This window comes from Endocarpon pusillum (assembly GCF_000464535.1).
Source record: "Endocarpon pusillum Z07020 unplaced genomic scaffold scaffold5138, whole genome shotgun sequence".
Lineage (NCBI taxonomy): Eukaryota > Fungi > Ascomycota > Eurotiomycetes > Verrucariales > Verrucariaceae > Endocarpon > Endocarpon pusillum.
Window position 1 is genome coordinate 5,234 of NW_006916485.1, and position 11,998 is coordinate 17,231.

The 11,998-nt window shown below is 51.6% G+C and overlaps 4 protein-coding genes across 4 annotated transcripts; 2 read left to right on the plus strand and 2 right to left on the minus strand.

Annotated features, from left to right (window-relative positions):
- On the minus strand, positions 1-3,447 carry EPUS_03523 (uncharacterized protein; the record flags this gene model as incomplete). The annotated part of the gene is made up of 2 exons (XM_007806114.1): positions 1-2,201; positions 2,256-3,447. 2 exons carry the CDS (start codon positions 3,445-3,447, stop codon positions 1-3), a joined length of 3,393 nt encoding a protein of 1,130 aa, XP_007804305.1.
- Positions 3,448-4,395: 948 nt separating this feature from the next.
- Positions 4,396-8,517, minus strand: EPUS_03524 (uncharacterized protein; the record flags this gene model as incomplete). The annotated part of the gene is made up of 1 exon (XM_007806115.1): positions 4,396-8,517. The coding sequence occupies one exon, from the start codon at positions 8,515-8,517 to the stop codon at positions 4,396-4,398; it is 4,122 nt and encodes a 1,373-aa protein (XP_007804306.1).
- Positions 8,518-9,430: 913 nt separating this feature from the next.
- On the plus strand, positions 9,431-10,192 carry EPUS_03525 (40S ribosomal protein S5; the record flags this gene model as incomplete). Its single annotated transcript, XM_007806116.1, has 3 exons — positions 9,431-9,579; positions 9,634-9,817; positions 9,875-10,192. 3 exons carry the CDS (start codon positions 9,431-9,433, stop codon positions 10,190-10,192), a joined length of 651 nt encoding a protein of 216 aa, XP_007804307.1.
- A 1,053-nt stretch (positions 10,193-11,245) lies between these two features.
- EPUS_03526 (uncharacterized protein) lies at positions 11,246-11,758 on the plus strand (the record flags this gene model as incomplete). Its single annotated transcript, XM_007806117.1, has 1 exon — positions 11,246-11,758. One exon carries the CDS (start codon positions 11,246-11,248, stop codon positions 11,756-11,758), a length of 513 nt encoding a protein of 170 aa, XP_007804308.1.
- Positions 11,759-11,998: the final 240 nt, after the last annotated feature.

Consider the following 11,998-nt stretch of genomic DNA (forward strand, 5'->3'; position numbering starts at 1 on the left):
TCAGGTTGAAGGGGATCCCGGGCGGCCGCGGGTGGGCTTGCCATTGCCCGCCGCTGCGGCGTCGGTACCGTGGCCGTGCACGGGCACGGATCGCGAGATATCTTGGTCTTCGAAGCCCGGGGTCGGGCGCGCGTAGATCTTATCGTTCCACCGGCCGCCGATGCTCCATTTCGTGTTGCCGCCTTGGTCCATCACTTTGCCCGTCACGTGGTAGGCAGAGCTGGCTTTCCAGCCTCGCTGCTTGAAGTCCAGCATGCACACCTCGCCAGTGGTCCAGTTTTTGACCTCCATTGGTCCGTAGTTGTCGACGGTAGGGTTGCCGGTGATGATGCCCACCACGGAGGCGGTCACTTTCTTCCATGTATAGAGTTCGGGGGCACCGCCGTGGGCGGGGCGGAGGCGCAGAAACCAGGTGCCCAGATGATTGATGTCAAAAGTTTTGCCGTAGAACTTCGAGCGAACGGCGCTTTCGCCAAAGTAGTCCCAGTTCGCCGACTCGGCGTGGGCAGCTCCGATGGGTGGGTGATGGGAGACTTGTTCGATCAAGAAGCGGTAGCCTTTGTCGGGCCGAACGTACTCGTACGTCTCGCCCAGCAAGGGATTGAATGGTTTGGCAACTCTGCCAATCGTGGACGCGTACTCAGAAGCCGCAAACGCCGCCACGTAGACCATTCTTTCGGCGCTGTCCGTCCGGTCTGCTGCGATATCCAGGAGATCTGCGTATTCCATGTCCTCCGCGATACGTTGAAGCAACGACGTGGGCTCATTGAACGATACAGGTAGTGTCATCTTCGTCATGTCCTTTCCAATCATCGACTTCAAAATCCCCCAGAGAGAGATCCTGGGTCGATTGTCGGCGTCCATTTTCAGTTTCGTGCGGACCGGGTCCTCGTAGCCCGCAAACGACGACACGATCTGCTTCCTCTTCACCTCGCGCTCGTCCGAGGCTGAGTCGCTGGGGGGAGCTTGAGGCAGTGGAGGACTTAGCGGAGCAGCAACAATTTCCACCTCCCCCGCGTCAATAGCATCGAAGAACTCCTCATCATCACCGGATTCCGAATCAGAGATGTTGGTGTATTGCGCGATGACAGACTTTCTCCGAGCGCCCTCTCGGCTACTGATAGATTTCCGGTGCACTGACGCACGGCCGTCGCGGTTCAGCGGCACATCTTCTAGAGCCACAGCGAACTGGACACGATCCAGTGTCCCGCTTCGACTGGCAGGCTGACTGGCAGGCTGACTGGCAGCAGCGGATTGTCCTTCGAGCGCTTCTCTCAAAGCACGTTTCGTTCGTTTTCGCTTCTCCTCAGATTCACCCACCATCTTCTGGAGTTCTTCGTGTTCTTGCGCAATCCGCGCCATACTCTCTTCCCACATTTTCCGCGTATCGGCTTCCTTGTCAAGTCGGTATTGCCAGTAGGCATCACGATCCCGTGAGATCTTCAAGAGACTGACAACAAGGCCGTCAAGACTGCTGACAGCAGCTTCGTAAGTGGATATGACCTGCGACACGGTCGGATCAGAGATCGGCATGCTGGGGTTCTTTGCTCGCTCTGCACTGAGAGCATCCGATACACGAGCCAGAAGATCGAGCTGAAACTTCGCCGACTGTGCAGTGATGTTGAATGCATCTTTGTTTACTGGCTGCACATGGTTGCTGCTGCGGTCGTCATCATCCTCCTGTTCTTCGTCGAAATCATCAGCCGCCCTTTCAGCATTGGTTGCCACTCTGCCGACATCTCCGGCGGTCAGGCTCGGTTCATAGGAGCCATAGTTGGAGCCTGCATCGTCCCCGAAGGCGCTCTCTGTCCGAAAGGAGGCAGCACCGCTGACCCGTGATCCAGCTGGACCCCCTACCGTTAGCAATGAAGGCGCCGCAAGCGTCGTGGGCCTTGCGCTTGCCATGCTCAGAGCTTCTGAGTCGGGCCGTAACCTATCACTCACCTCCGCCTTTGCCTGCCGTAGACTTTCGGCATCCTTGGTCTTCCGCTTCTCGTCTGCTCTCGCCTCATCCTTGGTGTACTGGATGGCATTGTTGAGAGACCAGAACCATCGTTTCGCTTCAACTACATGGTTAGCCTTCAGGTGATACTTGACGGAAGATTTGCCGTGAATTTCAAAACGTGTTTTGTCTTGTGGGTCCATGTGTAGCTTGGCTATGCGCATGTTGATAGCACCCCGGCACGCGGACCCGGCATCATCTGATCGTCAGATTAGAAGCGAGTCCAGCCATACCAGAAAGGCAGGGAACATACCTTGATGCTTGTAATAGCTAAGTACGCCATCTTCGAGTACAAACCATCTCAATTTGTAGCCCCCCGTATAGTTGGTCCATTTCTTCAGGTAGCCCTTCATCTCTCGACTGTCTTTGCCGGATTCGACAGGAGTTCCTGCGTGTGATTTCTGGCCGGGAATGCCTCCGAGGATAGCCTTTTCTTGAATCCCTCTCTGTGCTACAGCTGCTGCGGGTGACTTCTTCAGGATTGCCCGGGTACGGTCGTCCTTGGTGACATCTTGTGGCAATTTCCCCTTTCGATCACGTCGAAAGGGATCCGCGCCATGCATAAGTAATACCTGGATGAGCGAGATGTCTTTCTTTCTAGCAGCCTCATGTAGCAATGTGCCTCCACTTGCCATGGTCTCGGGATCAGTCACCAGCTCTAAGGCGTTGACGTCAAGAACGTTCTCAACCCTTGGGTCGACTAACAGATTCTCTAATTTCCGGTGATCATTGTGGCTGATGAAGTCGTGCACCTGTCGTACAACACTATCAACGTACAGCGACCGCGCAAGCTGCAAGTCTTGGAAAATCTCCGGCGTTCTTGCAACATCGATTGGCATTCGGCCCTGGTGATTGACCACGGACTCATCTACATTGGCCTGCTGAAGAAGCTGCTTGACAATTGGCACCCGACCTAACTGCGCCGCGAGATGCAGAGGAGTGTTGCCCTCCTTGTCGCGAGAATTTACGTCGCTTGCGCCACCATTCGATAAAACATAATCGACCACATGAGGTTCGGCGCATTGAATGGCAAGATGCAGAATGGTTGTACCAGGAATCTTGTTGCTGGAGGCCTCCTTGAGGGCTTTGGAAATGGCTGCTGTATCTCCATTGCGAAGTATCCCAAAGACCCGGAAAGTTCTGACCGAATCTTCTATCGACGTTTTGTGATCCTGCATCCCTGACGGAGCCACTTTCTCTGCAGTCTCCAGCGATGCGGTAGACTCGGTTGGTTCAGAAATGGGCGAAAGGGTTCCGCCATCGACTGCGCTTGTCGGGTTGCTGGAGCCTGAATTGGCGGTAGGAACAAGGAGGCTGTTCGAGGAGGTGCGTGTTATAGGTGACCCGCTCTCAGAACCACTGTCCCCCTTTGCAGCGCGCTCACCTCGGAGCAATGAGAGAGCAAGCGCGCTTTTAGATCGCTTGTGAGAAGGCCTTTGAGACATGTTAGTCCCCAGTTCATCAAGGCAGCAGGCACTGTTCGACGGATAGTGTGCACCATGGCTTTGCAGCCCCAACTAGTTAGTGTCTTTGTTCCCCACCCACCAACCATTCGCCTTTGACGGTCTACGGTGTCTGGTGCGAAGCTGCACGATGACGAAGGGAGGTGTGGCTTACCCGTCCATTATCTCCGCCTCCGAGAATGAATGATCTCGACTCCGTGCAACCTGATGCCTGGTTTGCACGCACCAATGATCGCCGAAGAAATTGTAGACATCACCGGTGGAAGTTCTGGGCTGTGGGCTGTGGGCTGTGGGCTGTGGGCTGTGGGCTGTGTGGGCCGTGTGGGCACATCTCCTTGGCTGTTTGCACGCGGCTTACCTCCTTACCGGGAGAAGGGCTCTGAAAATCATCGTCAGGAGGCTCAAATGACCATAAGTTAGCCATAATTTGAGCGTCATTTTCCTGAATGACGTCCGAAATAACATAATTTATTTGGATTCCAGATTTTAAGCTGCATAATTTTACTATGTATGTAAACTAGATCATATCAAAGCACACATTGATGGTAATTTAGGCATAGTTTCAACGGGCCTGCTCCTGCTAAGTAAGTCGAAGCTGCCGTAAGTACTCCTACTAGTACAGTACATGGTTGTCAAAATGGGTTAAGGCCTGTTCATTGCAAAGCATCCATATCGTATGCTAGCCATAGAGATAGCCGTAGGGATAGCCGTAGGGATAACTGACCAAATGCTGACGACTGTTGCGCAGATGAAAGTATGCATTACGCTAAGGACAAGGATGATATAGGATGGTATCAGTACAAGTCACGCCGAGATTGTAAAGCCATTAGGATATCGTATCCCATGCGAACCATTCCAGTCCATCACAGCTGCGCCCAAAACCGCTCCCGCCCGTAACAACAACCCCTGCGGATATCTGCTCCCCTGGATCTAGCGTCTGCCTAGAGTCCCAGCCATTCGCCCGCCGCTGCCTGCCAAAAGGCTCTGCCGAACGATCAGATCCGCTGCCGCTGCCGCCGCCAGTCTCTCCTTCTGCCTACTTCGATCCCTCAGATAGTTTGCGGCCTCTGGTCTCATCCGGAGAATCCTGAGTATCATGTCATCATTTGGATCAGCCTGCGCCTCTTTCCATTTCTCCTCCTTAGCCTTCCTCATCGTGCCAAGATTTCGACTCAACATGATACTCTTGGCCCGACGAGTGCTGGGCATGCCCATCAATCCAGCAGGCCCACTGCCAAAACTCATGCCTAGCGATGGCGGGGCAGAAAGACGATTGCGATTTGCTGCTTGGCGGGCGGCAGTGGCGGAGGCCATGCGTTCGGAGGTGCGGATAAGGTTCTCGGTAGTATCGAAGTAGAAAAAGTTGAGAGTCTGGATTTCATGGTATTTGGGAGACTTGAGAACATTGGTGGGCACTCCGTTGGCTTCGCCAGTCTCTTCGTCGACAGCATGGAAGAAGTCGAACAGAAGCTGTAGCCATTTGAAAACGACGTCCAATTCTTGTTGTGTCAGGGGTCGTTGTTGAGATGGCTTGTCCGAGAGAGGAGGCACGAGGATAGATTCAATGGTGACTAGCACTTCTTTCCAAAGACGAGTCATTACCATGATCATGGCCTCAGAGGTAAGGGTCAGATTCATGATCGCGAAGTTGTCGTCAAAATAGGTAAATAGAGGCTTGACGGCGTTAGATATGTCCGCCTCTGTTGGGCCTGAAGATGCGAGAGCGGTCGATTGTCGATTGCCTTTGAAGTATGAGGAGACGGACGATATCGAGATCCCACGGCTGAGTAGAGAGCGAAGAGCTCGACGTGACAGACAATGATTGATGTAGGCAGAAAGTTTGTCGGTAATTTTCCTCGTCATGTCTCGTTCCGTCCGTTTCAAAGTGCGAAATGTTCGGCCAAAATAGAATTGAATGTCATCTCGCTCGCCTTCCATACTAACACGCAATAATAGCCTACCTTGAGTGTCAAGATCCAACCAATATTCTCGCGGCATGAAGTCGCTGAAGTGTGCTGGATCAAGCTTGATAGACGTACGTCCGACGTAGTCGTGGTCGCCGAAATTATCCCAATCCCAAATAGTAGCGATAATATTCAGTGGGCTCCTTGTGACGATGTCAACTGTGTCATCCCACCGAGGGTTGAGACTGTGCATGATAACGCGGGTCTTGGACAGCCGCTTCTGGTACTCATCCGTTAGCACGACGTACGGATCACTCAGACCATTAATGTCGCAGGCCTTTAGATCTTCAGCCTCGACGATTTTGATTGTGAAGACAAAGTTGGTGGTCTTCCGCTGTTTCTGCGTAGCGGGCGGGTTATGTCGTTGAATCACCTCCATGCAAGCGTCAACATTGATCTCGCGTTCAAGCTTGTCCCATTGGCGGATGGCAAAAGCGATATCATTCAATTTCACAAAAGACGTGGCGTAAAACTGAAAAGGTTCGACCCTTTCCTTGTTGTTCCAAGTATCTTTGGCAAGTTGCATCCATTTCTCTTGCCGTGTCTGGCCCGCAGCAGCTTCTTGTTCTGGAGTGAGTCTATCCATCTCTCGGCTGAACATCTGGTCAAGGAGGTCGCAGTACCGCGCCAAACCATCACCGATTGCTTTCGAGAGAGCAGTCATAAACTTGGCATACCCAAGATCATCGTCCCAGTTCAGCTGAAATATTTGATCAAGGATCTGATTGAAGGATCTGAAGATATCAATCACGGAAATACTATGTCGCTCATCCTCAGTAGGTATTGCCTTAGCCCCCTCCGTGCGCACAGTGAATCGATCTTGCTTGACGGCATTCTCAACCCAACCATTTATTTGCTCGCTGCTCATTTGGATCCATCGCCAAACAAAATCTGCTAGTAGACTTTCGACATGGAACGGAAAAGGTACGTCTGGTAGCGCATTGGAGTGAATCCGACGGACCTCGCTCAATTCCTTGTAAAGGTCAAACCCGTCTTGAATGGGTATTTCCTGCTCCTTCTCAGCAGCACCCTCCAGAATCCTGCCTATGATGTCCCGAGCGTCCTCAGCATAGGAAGGCAGCAGACACTCAAGCAGGATCGCAAGAGGTTCGACACCACAAATTTCAGGGTTCTTCTTGAATCGTTTTTGTATTTTTTCCGCCAGTTTTATTACGCTCTTTCCTAGCTGGATCACGTGATAGAACTCCCAAGCTTCTTGCTCCTGGGGGATTTCTTTTTCAACATAAGATCCATAGACCTCGCTCGCTTTGTTAACAAGACCATCCGCAACGGTGGTTCGGAATTGCGCCTCTTGGTCAGGAACTCGCACGAAACTAGGATCTGCACGAATGTGAGTATCCAGGACATACAAGATTTTACCAAGAACTGGGGATATCTTCGCATCGTAGCTCATCATAATCGCTTCATAAAGCTCTCTCAGGAGATTCTCCTCTAGTGCGTGAAGCAGTTGCTGCATGAGGACCGAATCCGTAACTGTCCACTTCTCCCGCTCATAAAGCACAGAGGTCATTACCACAGAGCTTCGTTTGTTTTCGGTAGGTGGTTCTTTGACAAAGATGAAAGCGGTATCCAGAGTATCAAGGTCGATTTGTTGTTCGATGTACCTTTGCCGCACAACGTCCAAGAACATCACCAAGCGACTAGAATGAGGTATGCGCCATCGAAGAGCTATCTCATTCAACAACTCTGTAGACTGTTTCGATAATAGCTTAATGGCAGGGGTGGTAGAAGTCGCCTCAGATGCTTCGAGGGAGGTGTCTTTCACATCAAATGACAGGGCTTGCGCGAGTATGAACCGATAGACGGCTCTCGGATCAGATGGAGTAAAGGTGTAAATGTTTTCCACGTCATCAGGCCAATCTGTGCCCTCAGTACCAATATTGAGGCTGCTCATGTCGATTGACTGATCAATAACATACGACGAAGAATCTTCCAACTTCAGGGATAGCCTTCTCGAAGCTTCCGAGTAGCTCGAATCAGAAGACGGCATCCCATTAGGTTGTGCGTTAAATCGCGGTAAGCCGCCACCCGGGGCACTTTTGGCCAACTCTGGATTTGACTGTACTATTGCTAGCACTAATTGAGAGATATCCGGGCTCTCAGACTTCTTCCACAGCTCATATGCCTGGTCCGTATCGAAGTCGCCGCGATTGAGAGTTCGCCCTGTACCAAGGTTGAGATGTGTTTGGTATGTCTTCAAATCCTGTAATGCAGCGCTTTCCGTCCAGAATGGTTTGTTCTTCGTGATATCGGATTGCACCATCGATTCTGGGAAGCCAAATATCCTGGCCACAACTCGAACCAGTGGCATGTCTCTGACCTCATAGCTCAACGGCACCACCTCTTCTACAGTGCTTAAAGCCCCGTTTGCTTGGTCCTGTGTCAGGTCTTGATCGTGAGCTAGAAGTTTGCTTTCGAGTGTGGAAAGTCTAGCCGTCAACTCTGGTCGGTCCCGTGTCCAATCTTGGTCCTTCATGACGAGACCGATCAGCCGAACAAACAGAGCCACATGACGGTCAACCATCATTTTAACACTATCGTCACCTGGAGCCTTTCCCTTCTGTAATTCCTTTGTAGCGTTTGAAAAGAATATAAGCACAAGATCTTCCACTCTCCGATCTTTCTCCATCCTCTTCTTGAAAGCCGGATCTGTAAAGGCATTTAGAAACGCTGCGAAGGTTCTCTTGACCAATGCATCCTCGTATTCTTTCCTTCTCTCCTTCCCCATCAAGACTCCCGTGAGGCGTTTTTCAAGGATCGGCACGAAGCCATTCGGGAATCTCGTGCTTTTTGAATCGCGTACTAGGCTGAAGTCTTTCATAAGATCGTTGAAGGAGGTGGAGGATCGGTGAACCTGTGGCTTTGGAACAGCGACCTGTCTTGTCCTCCGTGCCCGTGGCTGCAGGAGGTAAGATAGATATGCAACCCTGAGAGCAAATGTATAGGCGTCGGCGAGCTTGACGTGCTTCTGCCGTGGCCGAGAATATTCCAATGACGGTTTCCTCTCATTTTGAAGGCTGCTGATTCGGCCCTTGATGCCACGGGATTGAGATGAAGAGGTCGACATTGGATGGTGCAACAGTAGTAATTGTGCAGGTGGCTAGCTCGATATCTGGCACGGACGAGGCTTCATTACCAAATCCGCACAGCGTGCGAAGGGAGAGGAGTCGGCGCGGAGCCAATGCCACATGAGGGCAATATCGAGATTGGATATCGGCAGTGCAAGCTCTTTCACAAACCCCTGCGTAGGTGTGATTGGGATCTGTCCGTGTAGCGGGGAGGAAGCGTGCACGCAAATAATATAAGTAGAGGCTACCAGTGGTGCCGTCCGACCTTCACACCGAGAAAATGCACTGATGCGCTGTCGGCTCACGAGGGGCTTTCCTGTTTGAGCGCGATAACGGATGTTGCCGCAACCTGAGACATGACGCTGATGTCCACCCGCGCCGCAAGTGAAACGCGGCTTAAACTTAGCGTCATTTTCCCTACCGTTCATCAACTCGATTTAGACTGTGCACTTGAGTATGGATTGCTCTCACAACGATTACAGGAAGGCTAAAGGCTAAAGGCACGGTCGCAACCTCCACTGCTCGCTCTTGAAGAGTCGGTGAGACAGCAGATTGCTATGCATAAATGGGGGCTTCGTTGCAGTATGGTTCTCAATTGAAACTGCTTCTGGAAGAGTAAACCTGGGAAACATCGCAGGCAGCTCAGGAGAAAGCCGACACTGTCTCCACGGATCTGTAGAGAGCGTAAGTAGCAAGTAAGCAGGAGCAAGGCCTTGTTAGAACACTGTTCCCTTCTCAGTCTCGTCAAAAGTGAAAAGGCGGATGGGTCTTGGCACAATGGTCAGCCAGAAGCGGCATTAGGGCTCAGACCCACTAACCTTGAATTTATCGTGAACCCTACCGTACTTCATGGATACAGCACAGCAACGAACCCGACGTTAGATCTCAACGAACTTCCTACTCTTGCCCATCATGTCTGACAACGATGAAGTCGAGGTTCAAAACCCGACCGTGGGTAACCTCGATGTCCTTCCCAAAGAAGTCACTGCAGAGATTGGGAGTGTCAAGTTGTTCAATAAATGGAGTTATGAAGATGTTGAAATCAGGGACATTTCATTAACGTATGCCATTACTATCCACTGAGCACGGCCAGCACAATGACTCTAGCTTCACAGTGATTACATCCAAATCCGAGCCCCAGTCTACATCTCACACTCAGCTGGTCGATATGCGGCGAAGCGATTCCGAAAAGCACAATGCCCCATCATTGAACGCCTTACCAACTCTCTCATGATGAACGGTCGCAACAATGGCAAGAAATTGATGGCTATCCGTATCGTCGCTCATGCCTTCGAAATTGTGCGAATGTTCCAATATTCACTCCACGTGGCGATCTTCTAACTGGCATGCTTGTAGATCCACATCATGACGGACCAAAACCCTATCCAAATTGCCGTCGACGCCATAGTCAACTGCGGGCCCCGAGAAGATAGCACACGTATTGGTTCGGCTGGTACTGTGCGCCGACAAGCTGTCGATGTATCACCTCTGCGACGGGTCAACCAAGCGATCGCCCTTCTTACAATCGGAGCCAGAGAGGCAGCTTTCAGGAACGTCAAGAGTATTGCGGAGTGTCTTGCAGAAGAGTTGATCAATGCGGCGAAGGGCAGCTCGAATTCATATGCCATCAAGAAGAAGGACGAGCTAGAGCGTGTGGCTAAGAGCAATCGGTAAAGGCATGATTGGGAGAAGATTGTTGTGGAGTGCCTTATAGACAAGGTGATTAAGCGCATCCTACAGATCACACAAGCCAGGAGCTCCGAAAGTCTCCAAGTTCCTCGAAATTGCGTGAAAATGGATTGAGTCTGGTGGCTTACAAACCCATATCCTTTGCTCTTGGCTGTGTGTCTGCTGCTTGGTAGGCATTCCCTGTGATGGCGTACCTCTGCTTTTCTGACTCCTTTTACTACTTCTTCCCCTTTTCTGTTTAGTGTTTCAGCGCTCATTTCCGGTAAGACCTCTACTTGTGCACCTTCTCGCCGTTCCTCTTCCCAGGAAATACCATCCTTACCTGGCAAATCATATATGCCGGAGTCCAAAGGGGGGATGTGCTGCCTGGAAACCTCTTACGCTACCAGTGAAACTTTTCTTGAGGAGACCATGACCAGCGTTGCGATGATGATGGTGATGATGACTATCTTGCTACCATTCAGATCTCGCAAAATGCCGAAACCTTACCGTGCTGATTTACTAGGAATCTAGCCCTGCGCCTGTACATAGGATACTGATTGAACTACATCCAGGTCACACAGTTCTGTATGTCGGGCAGTATGGCCCTTGCCCCTGATAATCATTGTTAACCCTGCTTTGGTGTCACACTCCTGACCATCAGGGCACAGAGGAGTATGACGACGAGAACAATTGACTCATACCGCACCAATGTTACACATGATTTCCTCGGGAGGTCCACAGGGCTTATCTTGATGCTACTCGGCCAATTGAGCGAGACATTACGAGTGGTGCAAAGTCAGACCTCCAAAGCAACGATATCGCTACCCCGCACGGCTCACATGCTGTGTACACCATGTGGTATGACGTTGATGCGACTTGGAGCTGGCTGCTTGAGCCCCTCTGCCAAAGCCGTCTTACAAGATCCTTTTACCACTAACTTCACTCATCAAACAACCTTTCTCCTTCACCTTGAGCTCCAGAAGACTACGCACGCATTTCACTCTCAGCTGTCAACACCACTAGCCGACTCTGCCCATCCTTGTTCTCTTGAACAACATGGATCACGTCACCGCCCCCGGCACCATCGACAAGCCTCCCACCTCCTCCACCGACCCGCGCCAGCAAGCCCACCCAGACGCCCATACCGGCACCACCAAAGACATTACCGCCCACGACACTGTCCCGACCTCCGCCGACGGCATCGAGGGCACCAGACCCGGCGCCACCGACGGACCAAAGAACCCAGATCCATCATCTAGTTCTGGACAGGACGGCACCGGAACAGAATACCACAGCCACATGAAGGGCACCGCAGCGCCAGGGTCTCATTCTGAATTATTTGGGTTGACGCCCGAAGATGGGCAGGTACATCCTCCGCCAAAGGCTGCTCCAGGGAGTGGGCCGGGGATGGGGGTGATTGGGACGAGTGGACATAGGGGATCGATGAATACCAGCTCCTCTGCTCAAACGGGGTTGGAGGGCGGGGAGAGTGGGAAGCCGAGCTTGATGGATAAGCTGAACCCGATGAAGGATTCAGATGGGGATGGAAAGAAGGGCATTGGGAACTAGATTCAGAGAAGGGACTTGAAAAGCGAGGCTCGATGACTGGCATGGCATAGACAAGAGCAGAAGTACTTGTGAAGGCAAGGCAAGTGGCAGAGTGGGCTATAATTGATATTGTGACGAGTCGAGACTGCAGCTCATCTTCGCCAGTTCGATCGTTGTGTATATATTTACTAGCAATGCCGAGAGTGGGCATGAGGTATGAGGGTTCGAGAATACTATTTTCATTACAACATCCCTACCCCC